General features: G+C 39.8%; 1 protein-coding gene across 8 annotated transcripts in view; it reads left to right on the top strand.

Annotated features, from left to right (window-relative positions):
* Window positions 1–15435, top strand: part of Smr (nuclear receptor corepressor smrter) — an 89511-nt gene that overhangs the window by 38741 nt on the left and 35335 nt on the right. For 7 of the 8 annotated variants that reach the window (XR_015546025.1, XM_087409001.1, XM_087409000.1 and 4 more), the window contains 3 exons: window positions 11131–12010; window positions 13891–14373; window positions 14897–15193. Coding sequence is in view for 7 of the 8 variants with exons in the window: in XM_087409001.1 (XP_087265127.1) it covers window positions 11131–12010; window positions 13891–14373; window positions 14897–15193 (1660 nt within the window). In the remaining variant the exon portion in view is untranslated. The remainder of the gene's footprint in view (window positions 1–11130; window positions 12011–13890; window positions 14374–14896; window positions 15194–15435) is intronic. The other variant, XM_087409003.1, reaches the window with a different exon arrangement.

Below are 15435 nucleotides of genomic sequence, written 5' to 3'. Positions count from 1 at the left end.
AAAAGGTCGATTCGGGATACTGTACTTTTTTTCTAATATAGCCGAGTCTATATCTGCGTTCATAATATTTACAAGCCGCAACCATGAAACTATATCGCAGCTCGCATTTATCTCACCTCTTTCTTCTTCCCTTCGCATCCTTTTATGACTACTTATCTCCCCCTAGGCACATATTTCTCAATTTTCTCCCACGACTTTATCTCTACTTTACAATTAACAATCCTTTTCGTACAGATGCAATCCTATTCGAAGCATGCGCTTATCATCTCCATGGTAGACGTTATCCATCAACCCATCCTCCAACAACTTTGGGTTTCGATTACTCGAATGCGGTCTAATCTAACGTCGCGAGACAACGTGCGCCCTTCTACTTCACGGTCGAACGTTTAACGGTCAAGTTTCGGACTCGCAATCGGAATCAGACTCAGACTCAACGTGGGAGAACTCCCGCCACGCGGGAAAACGGTGATGTTAGGTTCATCAACACATGTACATACTTGGGTAACCCGACTGCAGGCTGCAGGCTGTGCGGGCAGCGAGAGGCGATGCATGAACATAGATTATGAATCAGACCGTCTGGCGAAGGAAAACAACGTGGTTCGCGGGAGGGATATCGGAACGGGGAACTGGAAATGTATTCGAAGACAAGGATAAAGGATGCTGATAACGCGATGTGATGCGCCTCCTCGATGCGTGTACGCGTGTACGCGTGTACACACGCTGGCGCGAGTACTTCGCTGACATTCGATACATTTGTGCGTGTGGCACGCGTACGCAGTGTAATCCAATTCTTAAGCGTACCAGCTGGATTCTACTCCTGTCCCTATACCGATAAATTCGTAAGTCTAATAAATTATTGACATTAAAGTGTCATTTCTTTTCTTATATGTATATAAGATAAGATATCGGGCGAAACTTTCTAAAATTGGTAGCCTTTGATCGGAGTTAAATTTTGATGAAATTCTTATCGGAATGACGTATTGTTAAATTTAATTGGATGATAACTGTACATATCTGTAGTTTGAGATGTACAGATTATTCGTTCTTTGTTACAAAGAATAATCCTTTGTTTCAAGTAACTATTCTTTAAATTTATTTTTTTCAAAATATTTATGGAATAATGATACTTAAAACTTGATCTCTCTCTCTCTCTCTCTCTCTCTCTCGCATATAGTTTGCTCTTAAATTACGCAGCGTACATTTATGACGTTCGCGTACTACTATACGACTCGATGTCTCGTAAATAAATGGTGAACAATGTCCTGAAAAAAAGAAGCTTTATCGTAAAATATGCACGTGCGAAATATGTATGTTTAAATGGGACATCAGTATGCAAGTTGATCAATCTTCTACATTCTTTTTTAGCGAGAGATAAATGAGATAAGACCGAAAAAGAATGGTTAGAAGCATTAAAAATTATGTGATCCCTGAAAATGTTTAAACTTTACAAAGTCTCGTCTTGCGTGAACTCTAAAGTATTAATCACGAGTTTCACGAAGGCACTAGTGAATTAAATTAAATTAGGTGATAAATTAAAAGAGGCTGATAAAGAGAGAGTCGCACCTATACATTTCAAAAGCAAAATATACAGAAAATTAGCGAGGAATGTTTTCTTTTAGCGAATTTGAAATCGACTTCTTAACACAAGTTGAGACAAAATTCAATTACAGAATTATTTTGTAAATCGAAGATTAAAAGTGAACCTTTGACGGAAATATAAGTTGAAACTTAGTTATCGCAAGGAATTTAATATAGAACTTTGAAAAGTCATTATCAATTTCATTGAATTTTTACTAAGATAATATCGACTTTAACGAATATAACGAGAAGTATAATGTGACAGGTGTGACACTGGCACGTTTGACGATACACCTCATTTGAAATATTTTGGGGATGACTCTGTTAAAGCTATTGTAGTATCTTTGAAAAGCGAGTGCTTGGCTGGTGACGAAGCGTTATAATAATTAGATAATCGTCTCGTTTACGTTCCGTGAAAAGAGGTTCGCAAATCCGTGGGCGGTCGCAAAGCACGGAGAACGTCGAAAGAAATATTTACTATTGTCGTTGTTGATTGCGATCGCGAATGATAAATATTTATGTGTACTGGGAGGAAAGAAAGGCGAGAAAAGAAGGCAGGGTTGATGGAAGAGACTCAAGGCCGACGCGCGGCCGACGCGTTCTCTTTTTTTCTTTGTCTCTTTTTTTTTTTTCCTTCGTTCCCTGATGCTGCAGACTCTCGCATTGAGGAGTGGGAATTTCGTGGAGCTCTTCATGAGAAGTTGTGTTTACGTATTCTTCATGGCAGTCGTCTTTGTAATGTTGATCTCAGAATGCGAGTGCGGGTCAAATCGATGCAGACCGACGCGACGGCAGCAGAGATTTTTATTTCTGGCGCGTTTTTTAACAGGTTCGTGTACATACATTTCGTATGTATTGTTATTACGAGAATATACATATGTATATATATATATACGATATATAGGAATTCTAGAAATATCACGGTTACCAAGATGATCTCGGCAACGATCCCTTTCTTTCGACGTTAATTCGATCGTGCAACGAATAGGACCGCGTAAAATAGGTCGAATCGAGTCGTTTCTCGCGAGTTTCTTTGCAACATAGCTGGTCATAGGTATGTATCCAGGACAGGTCGCGCTATTAAGAAATGAAGGGAAAAAATCGACGGAATCGATCGGTCGCGTGTTCAAAACTCGGCACTGCTATTAATGCTCGTTCGTCGTATTACGGGAAATGGAAAATTGCCGTTTAGAAATTCGCTCAGAGATGATATTTGCGGAAACCATATTGCGCGCGTACGTTCTTCGGTCTATCAGTATTTAGCGCGTCATTGATAACGTGAAGTCATCAATTTACGTTTGGTCCTCCATCGCCATACACTCTTTCATGCGTGTTTCGTACGAGTTACGTACTATGTAGCGTGTACATGAGTTATCGATTCTAACGCTTGCCTCCCTCCTTTACCTCTCCCCTCCCTCCTCTCCCCTCCCCACCCCTTTCTCTTCCTATTTATGAGCAAGATGCACACGCATCGCGATACACGCTCGACGAGCTATCCTTTCTTTTTCCTTCCTACACCGATGTTCCCTATTTTTGCGCCATTATTGAAATCTGCACTTTACTCGTCAACTTTGCGTTTCATCAAATGTACCTGGAATTTCTTCGTCACCCTGATATCCACGAGATAATCGTTGAATTATAATATAGATAAGATTAATATCAAATTATTGCATATATTGTTAAGTAATATAGTAAAGTTATTGTTCAACATAGAGGCATTTATTTGATGTTTCGAATTTCCTTAAAAGCATTCGCTTTGAATACGAAAAGTGCAAAATAATTGTACATGTTGTAATGTTATATAAATGATAGGAAGGAAAATTTACAGAAATCTTTATGTTCAAAGGTCGTCATTTCGTGTTCTATTATTTTGACTCATTTATTACACTATTTATTTGAATAAGTTTTTCGTAAGGTACTAAGAAATTCAAGTTGTATTGAAACTTTACAATACTTTGCATTGTCTACAATTCTTAAATCTAAAGTCACATTTCAGAAACAGTGACGCAGTTATATGTATGCATAAATTCATTTATTTGAGACTTATCACATTGTTGGTGCGTTTTTTCAATTTTAATAAATATTTATTTATTTAACTCGTTAACTCGTTACGTATCTATCACAAATCGGTAAACGTCAGAACGTTCTCGGCAATCTTGGGCGCTGTAGATACAATGAAGCATATTGCGTGTCATCGATGCGTTTCGTCAGTGATGAATAGAAAAAGTGCCAATTAGCAACAAGAGCATTCGTTTGATTTGTACAAGCCATGCTATACATAGTGGAGTCGAGGTATCCGAAACTCTTAATGATTCGTCGTAAAATGAAACGTCCATAGTCTTCGTTGACGACGATGACGACGACGACGACGACGGCGACGACGACGACGGCGACGGCGTGTACATACGCAGCATACGTGCCGTGTGCGTTGTATGTTGTATTCGTCGCATGCGTTGGTGCATACGTGCGTGCATGCGACGACTGGCACTCACACACATACACACATACATACATACGTACACACACTCGCTCTCTTCTTCGCGTTGACCTATGCATGCGTATAACGAACACCGTATCGCGCGCGCATCATCCGTCAGAGGGAGAAAGAATAGATGACAACGGCATGGTGGGAGAGTAGAAGCATCGCGACGAGGGGATGGGATGGGACGGGAAGAAGAGGACTCGCTAGAGGTGGGAGGGGGTCAGTGACCGTTACGTCATCGAGAGCCCATAGTCGAGGAAGAGCCATCGGTTGTTGGAGCGAATGCCGATTTCAATCGACGGACCTCGGCGCCGAGAATTGGTCAGGGCAACGTTTCCCCACGAAGAGTGGAACTCGCAGCCTGGAGGCACGAAAATTATTAGACCATATGTGCCGACGTAGTTGCCAACCTGCATGCCTAAACGAGATAATTTCTGGATAACGCCCGAGAGAGAGAGGGGGGAGGAAGATATGTAGATCGGAGCGAGGTGAAAGAATTAGAATACGCAAAGTATTTTAGGCTGCACTAACGAGGTATAGAGATTTTTTTATTTTATTAGAGACTTCTCTACCGTTACGTCCAATTACATTTTCCTCACAAACAAACGCGTGTAACAATGAATATGTATGTTATGAATATGTAACTTTCTCTTTAACAGTGACATAAGTAAGAACCTCTCGTTGATCGCAAACCGCAAGTAGATCATTTATCTTTCTATTAAGAAAAAAATACAATTATAAATAAATATAAGCTGCAGCGAAAAAGAGGCATGATATAAATAATAGATAAATATAAATTACAATGAAATATTAAAATAGTTTGAAATTTTTATATTTGTTCGCCAGAAAAGGATCTTTTAGTTGAGCGACGTTTATTTACTCTCACTTCGGACCTCCTACATTTTGAAAAGAGACAAAAATCTCGTGCATCACGTTATCGATCGTAGGCGGTGGATACATTCGTGCATCACGTATATCTCTTTGTTCAGCGTGAAGTAGGTAGAGTTTCTAGCGTGGTAAGAGCGTTTCGGATGTACGACTGGTGGTTCGCTCTATTTCACGTCCGTCCGTTTACGACGGCCGATCTCCTCCATGCGGTGTAATTCAACTCCTAGGAGGCTGAGAAATAAATTCGAAGGCATCATGCGGAAGCACTTTTATTTTTGACGATAACATCATTGCAGACTTGTCTGCAATTGCACGACGTTGTATGCGGTGCGATAGAGTTAAATCTCGAACGAGGTTTAATTATATGTGTGTCCATACATTCATTACAATACAATTACATTTCGTATCGAGCTTATCTGCAAGGTTTTGTTTTATTCATGTTTTTAATGATGCATCTTATTAAATTTCCAATAGATTTTACCTTTTCTTTCGAACCTATTTAAACGTCGCGTGTAATGTAATGCGCCCTTAATATTGTACAAAGAATGAAACTCTAGACGTTTTCTGTGGTCAAACTAGTGTACACTTTTAGAACCTAAAGTGAGATAGGTGTACGCTTGATATTTGGCGAACGCGAGAAGGAGAGTTGTAGAAATAAAAAAAGATCTTAACATATACGTCTTTTAATGCACATGACGTATGTACTAGTGGAGATTACGAGACTCTTTCTGTCGTGTCATACACAGTGAAAATGTAGATTCGAAGTGCAAGAGTACGCGAAGAATATTTTACATCGCAAAGTACGCATTTGTAAGTCGCGCGGTACGTACTTGGACAATCTGTTTTTGCGTACTTCGCTTTGCTTTGATCACAAGGCGCTGCTAAATAGAGTTCACCGGGACGAGTGTTCGCAACAGTGCGCAAGAAGCGTGCCCTATTGTTCGCTTCGCCGCGCCCCGTGTATTCACATTCTCGGGGTCGACCGTATTTGAAAAGAGTAGACTTTTTTTCGTCTCGCGTACGCGAGCCGCCGTTAAGTTTATCTTGAAGTTGCCAGCGATCGCCAGCGATCGCTCGATTTGCAAACTCGATCAATGCGTGTGCGTTTCTTGCGCGCACTTCATGGGACTCTTTTTCGCGATACGAATTTCTTTGAAAAACGGAAAGTGTGTGCGTGTGCCTGAGCAGCCGAACGAGGACCTCATCTATCTTCGGTTTTGCCTCGTTGCGGAGAGGGAGGGAGGGAAAAAAAAAGAGGAATAGAAAAAAGCAGTAGCGGCAATCGCGGTTGAACAACGAACTTTCGTCCGTCACCGATTAACCTTCCACCGTAATCCGTTAGCAAGTAGCTGAAGTAGCAGCGCGGGCGGGAGAGTCTCCCGGCCTCTCTCGGCCTCCGTTTGTCGGGGAACGGGGTCCAGCACGATTTGGCAACGGTGCCGACCTGCAGTGCGACGGCAACACCGCATTCTCGAGAGCCAAGCAGCAGCAGGCGCATTCACCCTTCTTGGCGGGTGCAGCGCGCCTGCGCGCAGGCGCTCACTCGACGTCGCGTCGGCAGACGGCAGTCGGCTCACCGACACGCGGAACTGCGCGCGAGCGCTCCCGCGCGTCCCTCCCCCTTCGTTGAGGAATTGACGCGCTTTGCGCATGCGCAGCGGATTCTGCCACGTGTGGCGTGGCGCACCGCCGCATCGCCGCACCGCCGAAATGTCGCTGCCGTCCGAGTACTTTGCCGCGCGGAACGCCAATGGCAACTATTCCGGCGCGAATCGTATTTTCGACGCGTCACGCGATTGGTCGGCACGTTCGGCCGCACAGGGGTACCCCATAATTTCTTCTTCTTCGGTTCTCGCCTTCTCTCACGCTCCTTCTTTTTCCACACGGCCACTTCCTCCTCGTTTCCTTCACTCCAACCTCGTCCATCCTTTCTTTTCGTCGGCTTATTTCACGCGTCATGCCGGGTCTTTTCCTTTTCACCTAGATCCAATTTTGAACGACTATGCGTTTGCGTTAGCAAAATCGAAACACACTCTCGCGAGACGACATTCTGACGGCTATGGAGGGTACACGCACGACACTGATCGCGTATGCAATGGTGGTAACTATAATCATTCAGCAGGTTTAGTCTTAATTGGTCTAGTAAAGTGGAATCGCGTTTGGCAAATCTCTTGGCGCGTTCCATTTCGCGTAGAATTATCAAAAAATTGAAAGCTTTTGCAATACCTTTTATCCAGATACGGTTAACGCTAACGTCAGGTTATAACTTCTTATTAATAACTAAGTAAGAAAAGGATAACGTAACTTTCTCCATATCTGGATTCGTTATTGAAAAAACTTCCCAATATCTATTATTCAACAGAAAAAAATCGATGTATGATTATATTCATATTTGATTAAAATTTTGCAACTCTTTCAAGTAAATTTACTTTCAAGTAAGTAAGTTTTCAAGACACTTTTAGCAAATTAGGAAAATGTAATATTAGAAAATCCATATGGATGAGATAAACCAAGATAAATCTTTGGTCGCGAGAAAATTGGAGGAACCGCCCTGCCATATCGGCCGTGGATGTCAATAATTTCTCGCAGTAATTGTCGCGGGCGACGACTCGCTTTTGCCGGGTGCGATCGATGGAAACCTTCGGGATTGAGATACATACGAGAAAGAGAGATGTCAGGAGCGAGGTCGTTGTTAGACGTGAATATCATTTATTTGCACCCACGAGACCGATAAGAGTTTGAATCGTTCAAGAAAATATAACATTCTCTCTACTGGGTATTTTATCCGAAATGTATCAATGATGGATTCGAATTCGTAATCTCTTTCTCTTTAGCGAAACTTGATAAAACGTCATTAACGTCATTATGGATAACGCTGCATTATTTATACAAAGCGAGCAATAGCAAGAAATTTTCCGCGAAACTTGCCACGATTTGTGGTGTAAATTTTAGTCAGAATAACCTATCTGAATTTAACAATACTACTGATATTAAAAAAAAATACTTTTATATCCTCGCTTAGCTTTTTTAAATTTTACACGTTATTTTAATAACAACGAGCATTGCTAAATATAATTTTTTTGTCGACATTTGACACTTATTCCGATTAATCATGCGTCGTTTATTATGGAACTCACACTTAGCAAAAGTAGACAATGTTTTTTTTCCTTCAGTATTGATACTCCATTCAGTATCGATCGCATTTAATACTTGGCGCTCGATTCCGTCAGGATTACTAATTAGTTTAATTAAATTAATAACCCACTGGCGCGGCGAGACAAACCGAAGTAGAGAAATTGTAATTTTTGCAATCACATTTTTTATTCCGAGTTAACTGAATCTATCAATTTGCTCGTTAATTGCAGTTGATTTTTCCTTAACGAAGACCCGACTGAGGTCTATTTTTTTTTTCAATGTGTTCTAGCGTTATTATCTCGAAAGGTACACACATAGAGTTTCAATATAGAATATAAGTATCAATAATGTACAGTATAATTAAAAATAAAATAAAATTAATATAATGATTGCTATAAAATTTGAAATTAGGGAAATTGAAAATGGTTAGGGAAATTAGAAAAAAATCAGGGAATTTTACAAAATTTTCTGGAAAATTTTTTATTTTAAAGAAGTTTAATATGCGTACATCACACATATACACTTTTTTATACTACTAATTTAACAATTAAATGCAAACAGTTTCAGCAACATTAATTCCACATTGTTAAATCTCTCTCTTAACAAAATATTCGACGGTTTCCAAATTAGGACAAAAATACAAAAAATTTCAAAGTATTATCGAAAGCATCAGGGGAAATTATGAATGTTGGAAAATCAGGAAAAATTATTTTAAGATAAGGAATTTGTGACAACTCTGTATAAGAGTACTGTATTTTCGAATACTTTTCGAATTCTAACATGTTTTTTTTCTACTATCACATTGTAATTATATATTCTCAGCATTTTACTCAGCTTTATACTTGACGTCGTTATTGACTGGTTCGACGAGATATACGATATTCATGAGAAATTCCATCGAAAAGTACTGTTATCCGTACTGTTCGTGAGCATCGAACGAGATAATGAATCGGCGAGAATCATATTACAGTTATCATCATCATCAGTCAAAGTAAACTAAAACGTGTATTCTAATTATTGTCATTGTATTTTAATTATTGTCGATTTTCGTTTTTGTTTCTCTCTTTCCCTCCTTTTCTTTCATCGACAGCTACGGTTTAAAGAGAGGCAGATACGATTTTAGTTCGCAATTATCAGAAGATCGTGACAAGACAATATGAGCGCGAATGTCAATACACAAAGTTCAGTACTGAAACATTGGGTTACCACACTCGTGAGTATCGGTTCAATTGATCTTTTTTTAAGCAAAAGTAGTTATCAAGTGAGCAATAAAAAACGAGCAATTTTTCAATGTTGCGTTTTTAATATTGAAAAATTCGGCAATGGAGATGATACAAACGAAACCACGTTAAATCGACGACTCCATTGGAGTCTGCTCGGAGCATCGACGTTAAATTTTATTTATTCATTTCAGAGTCATTCCGCAGGTTTCGGGCAGCTCATTAATCCAACGGATTAGAGTTTTTGTTATCGCTTGTATACTTTTTATTTTTACGTCGATAACATTTGTAAAAGAAGAGGTATAACAATTGAATTCATAAAAGTGCATTGATTATAGGGCGTTTTTTGGAACTGGGTATGTGTTATTTAATATTTTTAAATTTATTGAAGAAAGAGAGAAAGAGAGAGAGAGAATGAGGGGGGGGGAGGGGTGGAAAGGGAGAGGGAGAAAACGAGCAGGAGTAAGAAAGAAAACGCTACTTTTTAAAAATTAATCAGTGAAATGTTCGGTCGGATTCGAGAAAAAATCTTCGTTTTAACGTTCCGGATTAGAGAATGGTGGCCTTCGGAAAGAGAATTAGAAACTTTAATGGAATCGTGATTGGATAGAGGGAAAAAAGACCGATGGACATCGATCGGTATAAAGTTGTTTAGGCCATTGTCAATCGTTGCTTGACAGTTTTCTTTTTCTTCTAAGCCGTTCAAATTGGATCAGTCGTGTGTATGACGTGTGCCACTGACACACGAGCCGATAAACAAACCGCTACGACGCTTCTGCTGCAACAAGCTGATCGAATGACTAATACATGATTGATACATTTTACTGATATGTAGGTTCAATCATTTAATATTTATATATTACTTCCATTTTCTGCAAATGTTACGTTCAATAATATTGAAAATTATCGAGAAATGCTTTCGCCAAATGTAACATGCAGAATTTGTTATTATAACAGTATATACATATATAAATATATATAATGTAATGTAAGTTATTATATATTTAAATCAGATTGCCAAATGATTAATAATATCGATAAGGTGCTCTATCGCCATGCGACTAGGTTTTCTTTCTCTGCTGCAACTTGTATATTAAAGATCACGATAACGTCATCGTTTTTGACGTAAAAGAAGTTGCAACATGACTTTCAGATGTGACAATATTATCGATGCTTAACTATCTTTGATTGTCAACTACAAAATATATGCTCATATCAGCTCATCTATTACGTTAAAAGACTTGAATTCATAAACTGTGCGCACTATCGCAGTATAAATTTATGTGTATTTCGCTTTATCTTGTACTTTTATACTTGTACTTTTCATTTTTTGTTATTAATGATAATAGTTAAGTAATACAATAGAACATCGAATTGTACGGAGAGAATTTCTTTCTTAGAATTTATTCTGAAAATATGGTAGTCCTAGGACAATACTGTATTTTGAAGAATTTTATGTAAATTTCTCTCATTCATTAATAAAACTATAATAAAACATAAAATAAGTTTGATTAATTTTACTGATCTGCATGATGAAAATCTTTAAAATATTGTATTATACCACAACTACTATATTTTCCGGGTAAAAAAAATTCTCTCCGTGTGTTAGTTGATATAATATAATAGTTAACAAATAAATAATTGGTGATCGAATTTATGATTATCAGTGTATAAATTTAATAGAGCATTTAATAATTTTTAATTGTATCTGACAATTTAACGACAAAAAATAGTTTTGTTGCTCTTAATATTGCATGTCAATTATGTGATTTCAGTTTTACAAATTTCTTTTTCTGAAAGTCTAATGAAATTTTATGATCATTGCAGACCAACGCAAAATTATGTCAACATCAAGAGCAGTAGTCCGGTATCTCCGAGGACGATAGGAACGGGAGCGACGTACGTGCAGGGTGGTGCGGCCGCATCGTCCGCGGCGGCGGCGGCTGCAGCGGCTGCTGCGACTGCGGGTGGTCCTGTCGTCGCTGCCGGTGGAGTTACCGCGACGAGTAGCAGCGGTCTGGTTGGCGTTTCGAATGTTTTATCCTCTGCAACGGGTGGCGGCGGCGGCGGCGGCGGTGGTGGTGGCGGCGGCGGCGGCGGCGGCGGCGGCGGCGGTGGCGGCGGCATCGGCGTCGGCGGCGTGAACAATAGCAGCACGAACAGCAGTGTTAGCAACATCGGCAGCGGCGGCGGCGGCGGCAATGGTGGCGGCGGCGGCGGCAGCGGCGGCGGCGGCGGCGGCGGCGGTAGTGGTGGCAACAGTAATAGTGGTGGCGGCGGCGGCGGTGGCAACAATAATAGTGGTAGCGGCGGCGGTGGCAGCGGCGGCGGCGGCGGCGGTGGTGGCGGCGGCGGCGGCGGTGGCGGTGGTAATGCCGTCGGCGGCGGCGGCAATGGCAGTGGTGGCGGTGGTAGTGTCGGGGGTGCCACTTCTTATGTCACTGTGCCGATGCTCCGTTACATTCATCCTTTCCCGCCGCCAACCTCGGGGTCAACGCCGGCGGTAGCGGCAGTTGTCACCACCGCACCGTCATTGACTACACCTGTGCCTGTGCCCGTGCCTGTGCCCGTACCTGCCCCCGTACCTGCGCCTGTTTCCGCACCATCTCTTAGTCAACCTACTGTCATCACCAGCCAAACGCCGCCGCCGCCACTCATTGGAACTCCCTACGCCGCGAGAGACACATACCGTGCTGGCACTACGAACGTAGGTATTTCCATGACGTGGACCACATACACATGTACACACACGTATGTATATACGTATATACGTTTATACATACATATAAATAGTTGTGCGCGCGATGTATCTCTCGCCTCCTTTTCCTTGGAGTCTATCAACAGTCCTCGATATGACTTCGCGATGCGTTGAACGGTCACGCAAACACGCCCGGGAATGAGAAAGATTCTTCTTTTTCTGATGTTGCACCGAGATCATGATACATGAGAAAGAGTAGCAAGACGTTGAAGCTTTATATTAAAAAAAAAAAAGATTGCTCCTTTCAATGTCTATGTTATCTTAATAGATACTTCTTAATAGATATTGAGTTAAGCAATCGCGTGGCTAGGTCATTTTCGATCCTTCATTGAAAAGACTTTATTTTTAAGTATATTATAATTATATTTTTAGTTTCTTTCCTTTTTTGGCGATTGGTTTTTTATTCTAAATTAAGACTGCTGCTCTGACCTAAATCTTTTCTTTTCAGTAACATTCGAATAGAATATTTTATTTTCCTTATTTTAAGTTATGTATTTAAAAGAATTTAAATAAGAATTTTTATACAATTTATTAGATATCGTATGTTGTGAAAATTTTATTTCATATTCAGCTTATTGTTAATATTTGGGTCAATTTAGTATCGGAATAACGGGATAGAGATCAATATTAATTCATAATATCAGACGCTACACTAATTGGAACACGCATCGCGCAACGCAATCGCACGCATACCATATCGCTCGACCCCGTCCTTGACTTTCACCGATTATCGGTCCTCTTCCTTTTTTCCCTCCCTTTTAACAATATGATTCGCACGTGTCTGACGCTCGACAGTTTTAAATACGCCATATTATTTGCTCAACACAGATTTACACAACCACATGTGTTGTTATTGAGATATGATTACTTAGAACTATACAAATAAATATACAGAATAAAATTAGAATAAAAGTATGCAAAATGTGAAATATAAATATAAAGGACGATATTAAGAGAATGAGATAGATATTTTAAACAATAATATATAACAATAATATATTTCTCTCTTTTCTCTTCAATGTACATACATATCCAATTGAATCGTAATTGGTGTATTTTATTTATAATGTAGTCAAACTTTTATAAAAGATCTTTTTCCAAGATTTTCAAAGTTTAATTATTAAAAAATTTTTAAGTGACGATATGTCTTTCAGTGTCTGTTTATAGTACGGTTAATTTTTATGAGTTCTAAATCAAGTTAAATTTACGGCATAACACAGTTTTAACGGACATTATCATATTTAGCTTGTAGCACGATACGAGTAGGCGGGAGAAAGTTACATTCGCCTACTCAGATTAAGCATATACATGTTACACACACACACACCACAAAAGAGCATACAACCTCTTATTTTGCTTGTTTCTTACATATATTTCGAGTCGATTATTTAGTTATCTCTACTCGTAGAGTAATTTCTTCAGACTCATGGTACGGTCGAAATCACCAAGTTCATAATACAAAATTGTCTACGCGAATCGTTGGAATGAACTACGACAAGCGATTGAGCTAGTATCGTAGTACAAAACTACCGGTAGAAATGAAAAGATGGAAAAAAGTTTGAACTGATGATTGCAGTAGACAGAACGTAGGGGACAGAGCAGCGGTCGCGTGGTATATCGGTACCGCGTGTTTTCTTGAACCGGGTCATCGATTTTCCTGAAATAGTTTCTTCGGCGAGAAGGTTAGAGAGGTGCGGGAGATAAATTGAATCTCTGGCAAAGAATGGGTGAAACGACGATGAAAGGGGAGAGCAGGCAAGAAAGAGGGATAGAGGAAGAAAGGAAGCATGTAGAGTAGAGTACTTTTGACCGTGGTGTTTTGTTTTCAGGTAAACGAGAGGCTTGCTATCAACGTGAGCAACAGTCCTCTGTCGCAAGTTGGTGGGGTTGGTGGTGTCGGGGTAGTGTCCGCGGCGGAATATAGCAGCATGGGAGCTGGTAGCAGAGGCGATCGGCAGAGGATATCCCTCTTGCCGCCTGTCGGCTCTTCGGTGACTTCTATACCATCGCCTTCTGCCGCCGCCGCCGCATCGGATTATCAGCAACATACGACGGCAAGGAATCCGCCGCGAGTAGGCCTCATGCCCGTCCAGCCTGATCAGTATTGCAGTCGCACTCCCGTCGACATGTCCAGTCTGCAACAGGATGCGCCACCTTTCAAAAAGATCCGTCTAGGGCCACATCAGCAGATTCAGCAGCTGCAATCGCAGCCTCAGCCGCGTTGCCTGTCACCCGCGGACTCATGCGGAGGCAAGCAAGAACAACAGCAACATATTGTGCAGTTGCAACAACCACTTAGGATAGACACCAGGGTGGGTAGAATGTACAATCTGCTCGATAATCGAGAGATTAATCTGTAACTGAAGGGAGACGTTTAGCCATTTGATATATTCTGATAGTATTCGTTGTCGATAATAAAAATCAGTTTTATTGTCGGTAATTACAAAATTACATTTTAGATTTAATTCACTATTTAGTTAGGACTGTCTCATGTTTACACAACATCATCGGTTTATACTGTTGAAAATCAAAACATTGAAATAATAGTATTAATTTTCGCGAGATTGTATTAAATAAATAAATCAGATTGCAATTAATCACATTTATAGTATGGGATGTAAATTGAGATTAATTTACATTTTCAGAGAATAACTATATATAAATATAAATAAATTAATATGTAACTAAATATAGAATGATTTATAAATGCATATCAATACTTTAGATTAAATGGATACTTAAGTAAACAAATAAATAATAAAATATAGATTGGATATACGAAAAACAATGAAATGAATAAGTTGAACACAAAATGATATGACGAATTTCTGCTAGGAGCAGCCTGCCGTGGGAGCGTATACGCCACAGACGGAAGCTATTTCGCCTACGCTTCCAGAGCCGAGTACGCAAGAGGATGCACAATATAGGAGTACCAAGGATGATCTTCTGCAACAAATTGGCAAGGTTGACAGGGAGATTGCTAAGAGGGAGAATCAATTAAATATGTTGCGAAAGAGGTTAAAAGACTTGGAAGAAACAGCGAATAAGCCTCTAGAAGTAAAAGACACTGAGGAACAGTCACAGCAACCAAAGCATCAATCGATGGCGCAAAAGGTCTACGCTGAGAATAGGGTAAATTATGTAAATAATAATTAAGTACTTTTATATGTTGAATGACTAAGAAAAATATTTAACTTGAATCTGGATACTGCATGCGTATTAACTAACATAAGTTGTGCTGTGTGTAATTAACATAAGTTGTTTTTATTTGTATCATCAAAATATTAGTTGATTTTAATATATTTGAAGCACAGAAAAATTTTAATATTGAAATACAGAAAAATAGATAATTGAATTTTAATTTGATATATTTT

The sequence above is a fragment of the Acromyrmex echinatior genome, chromosome 8, assembly GCF_024713525.1.
Source record: "Acromyrmex echinatior isolate Ae372 chromosome 8, ASM2471352v2, whole genome shotgun sequence".
Taxonomy (NCBI): Eukaryota; Metazoa; Arthropoda; class Insecta; order Hymenoptera; family Formicidae; genus Acromyrmex; species Acromyrmex echinatior.
The sequence above is the reverse complement of the archived record's forward strand: the minus strand, read 5'-3'. Positions and strand labels throughout refer to the sequence as shown.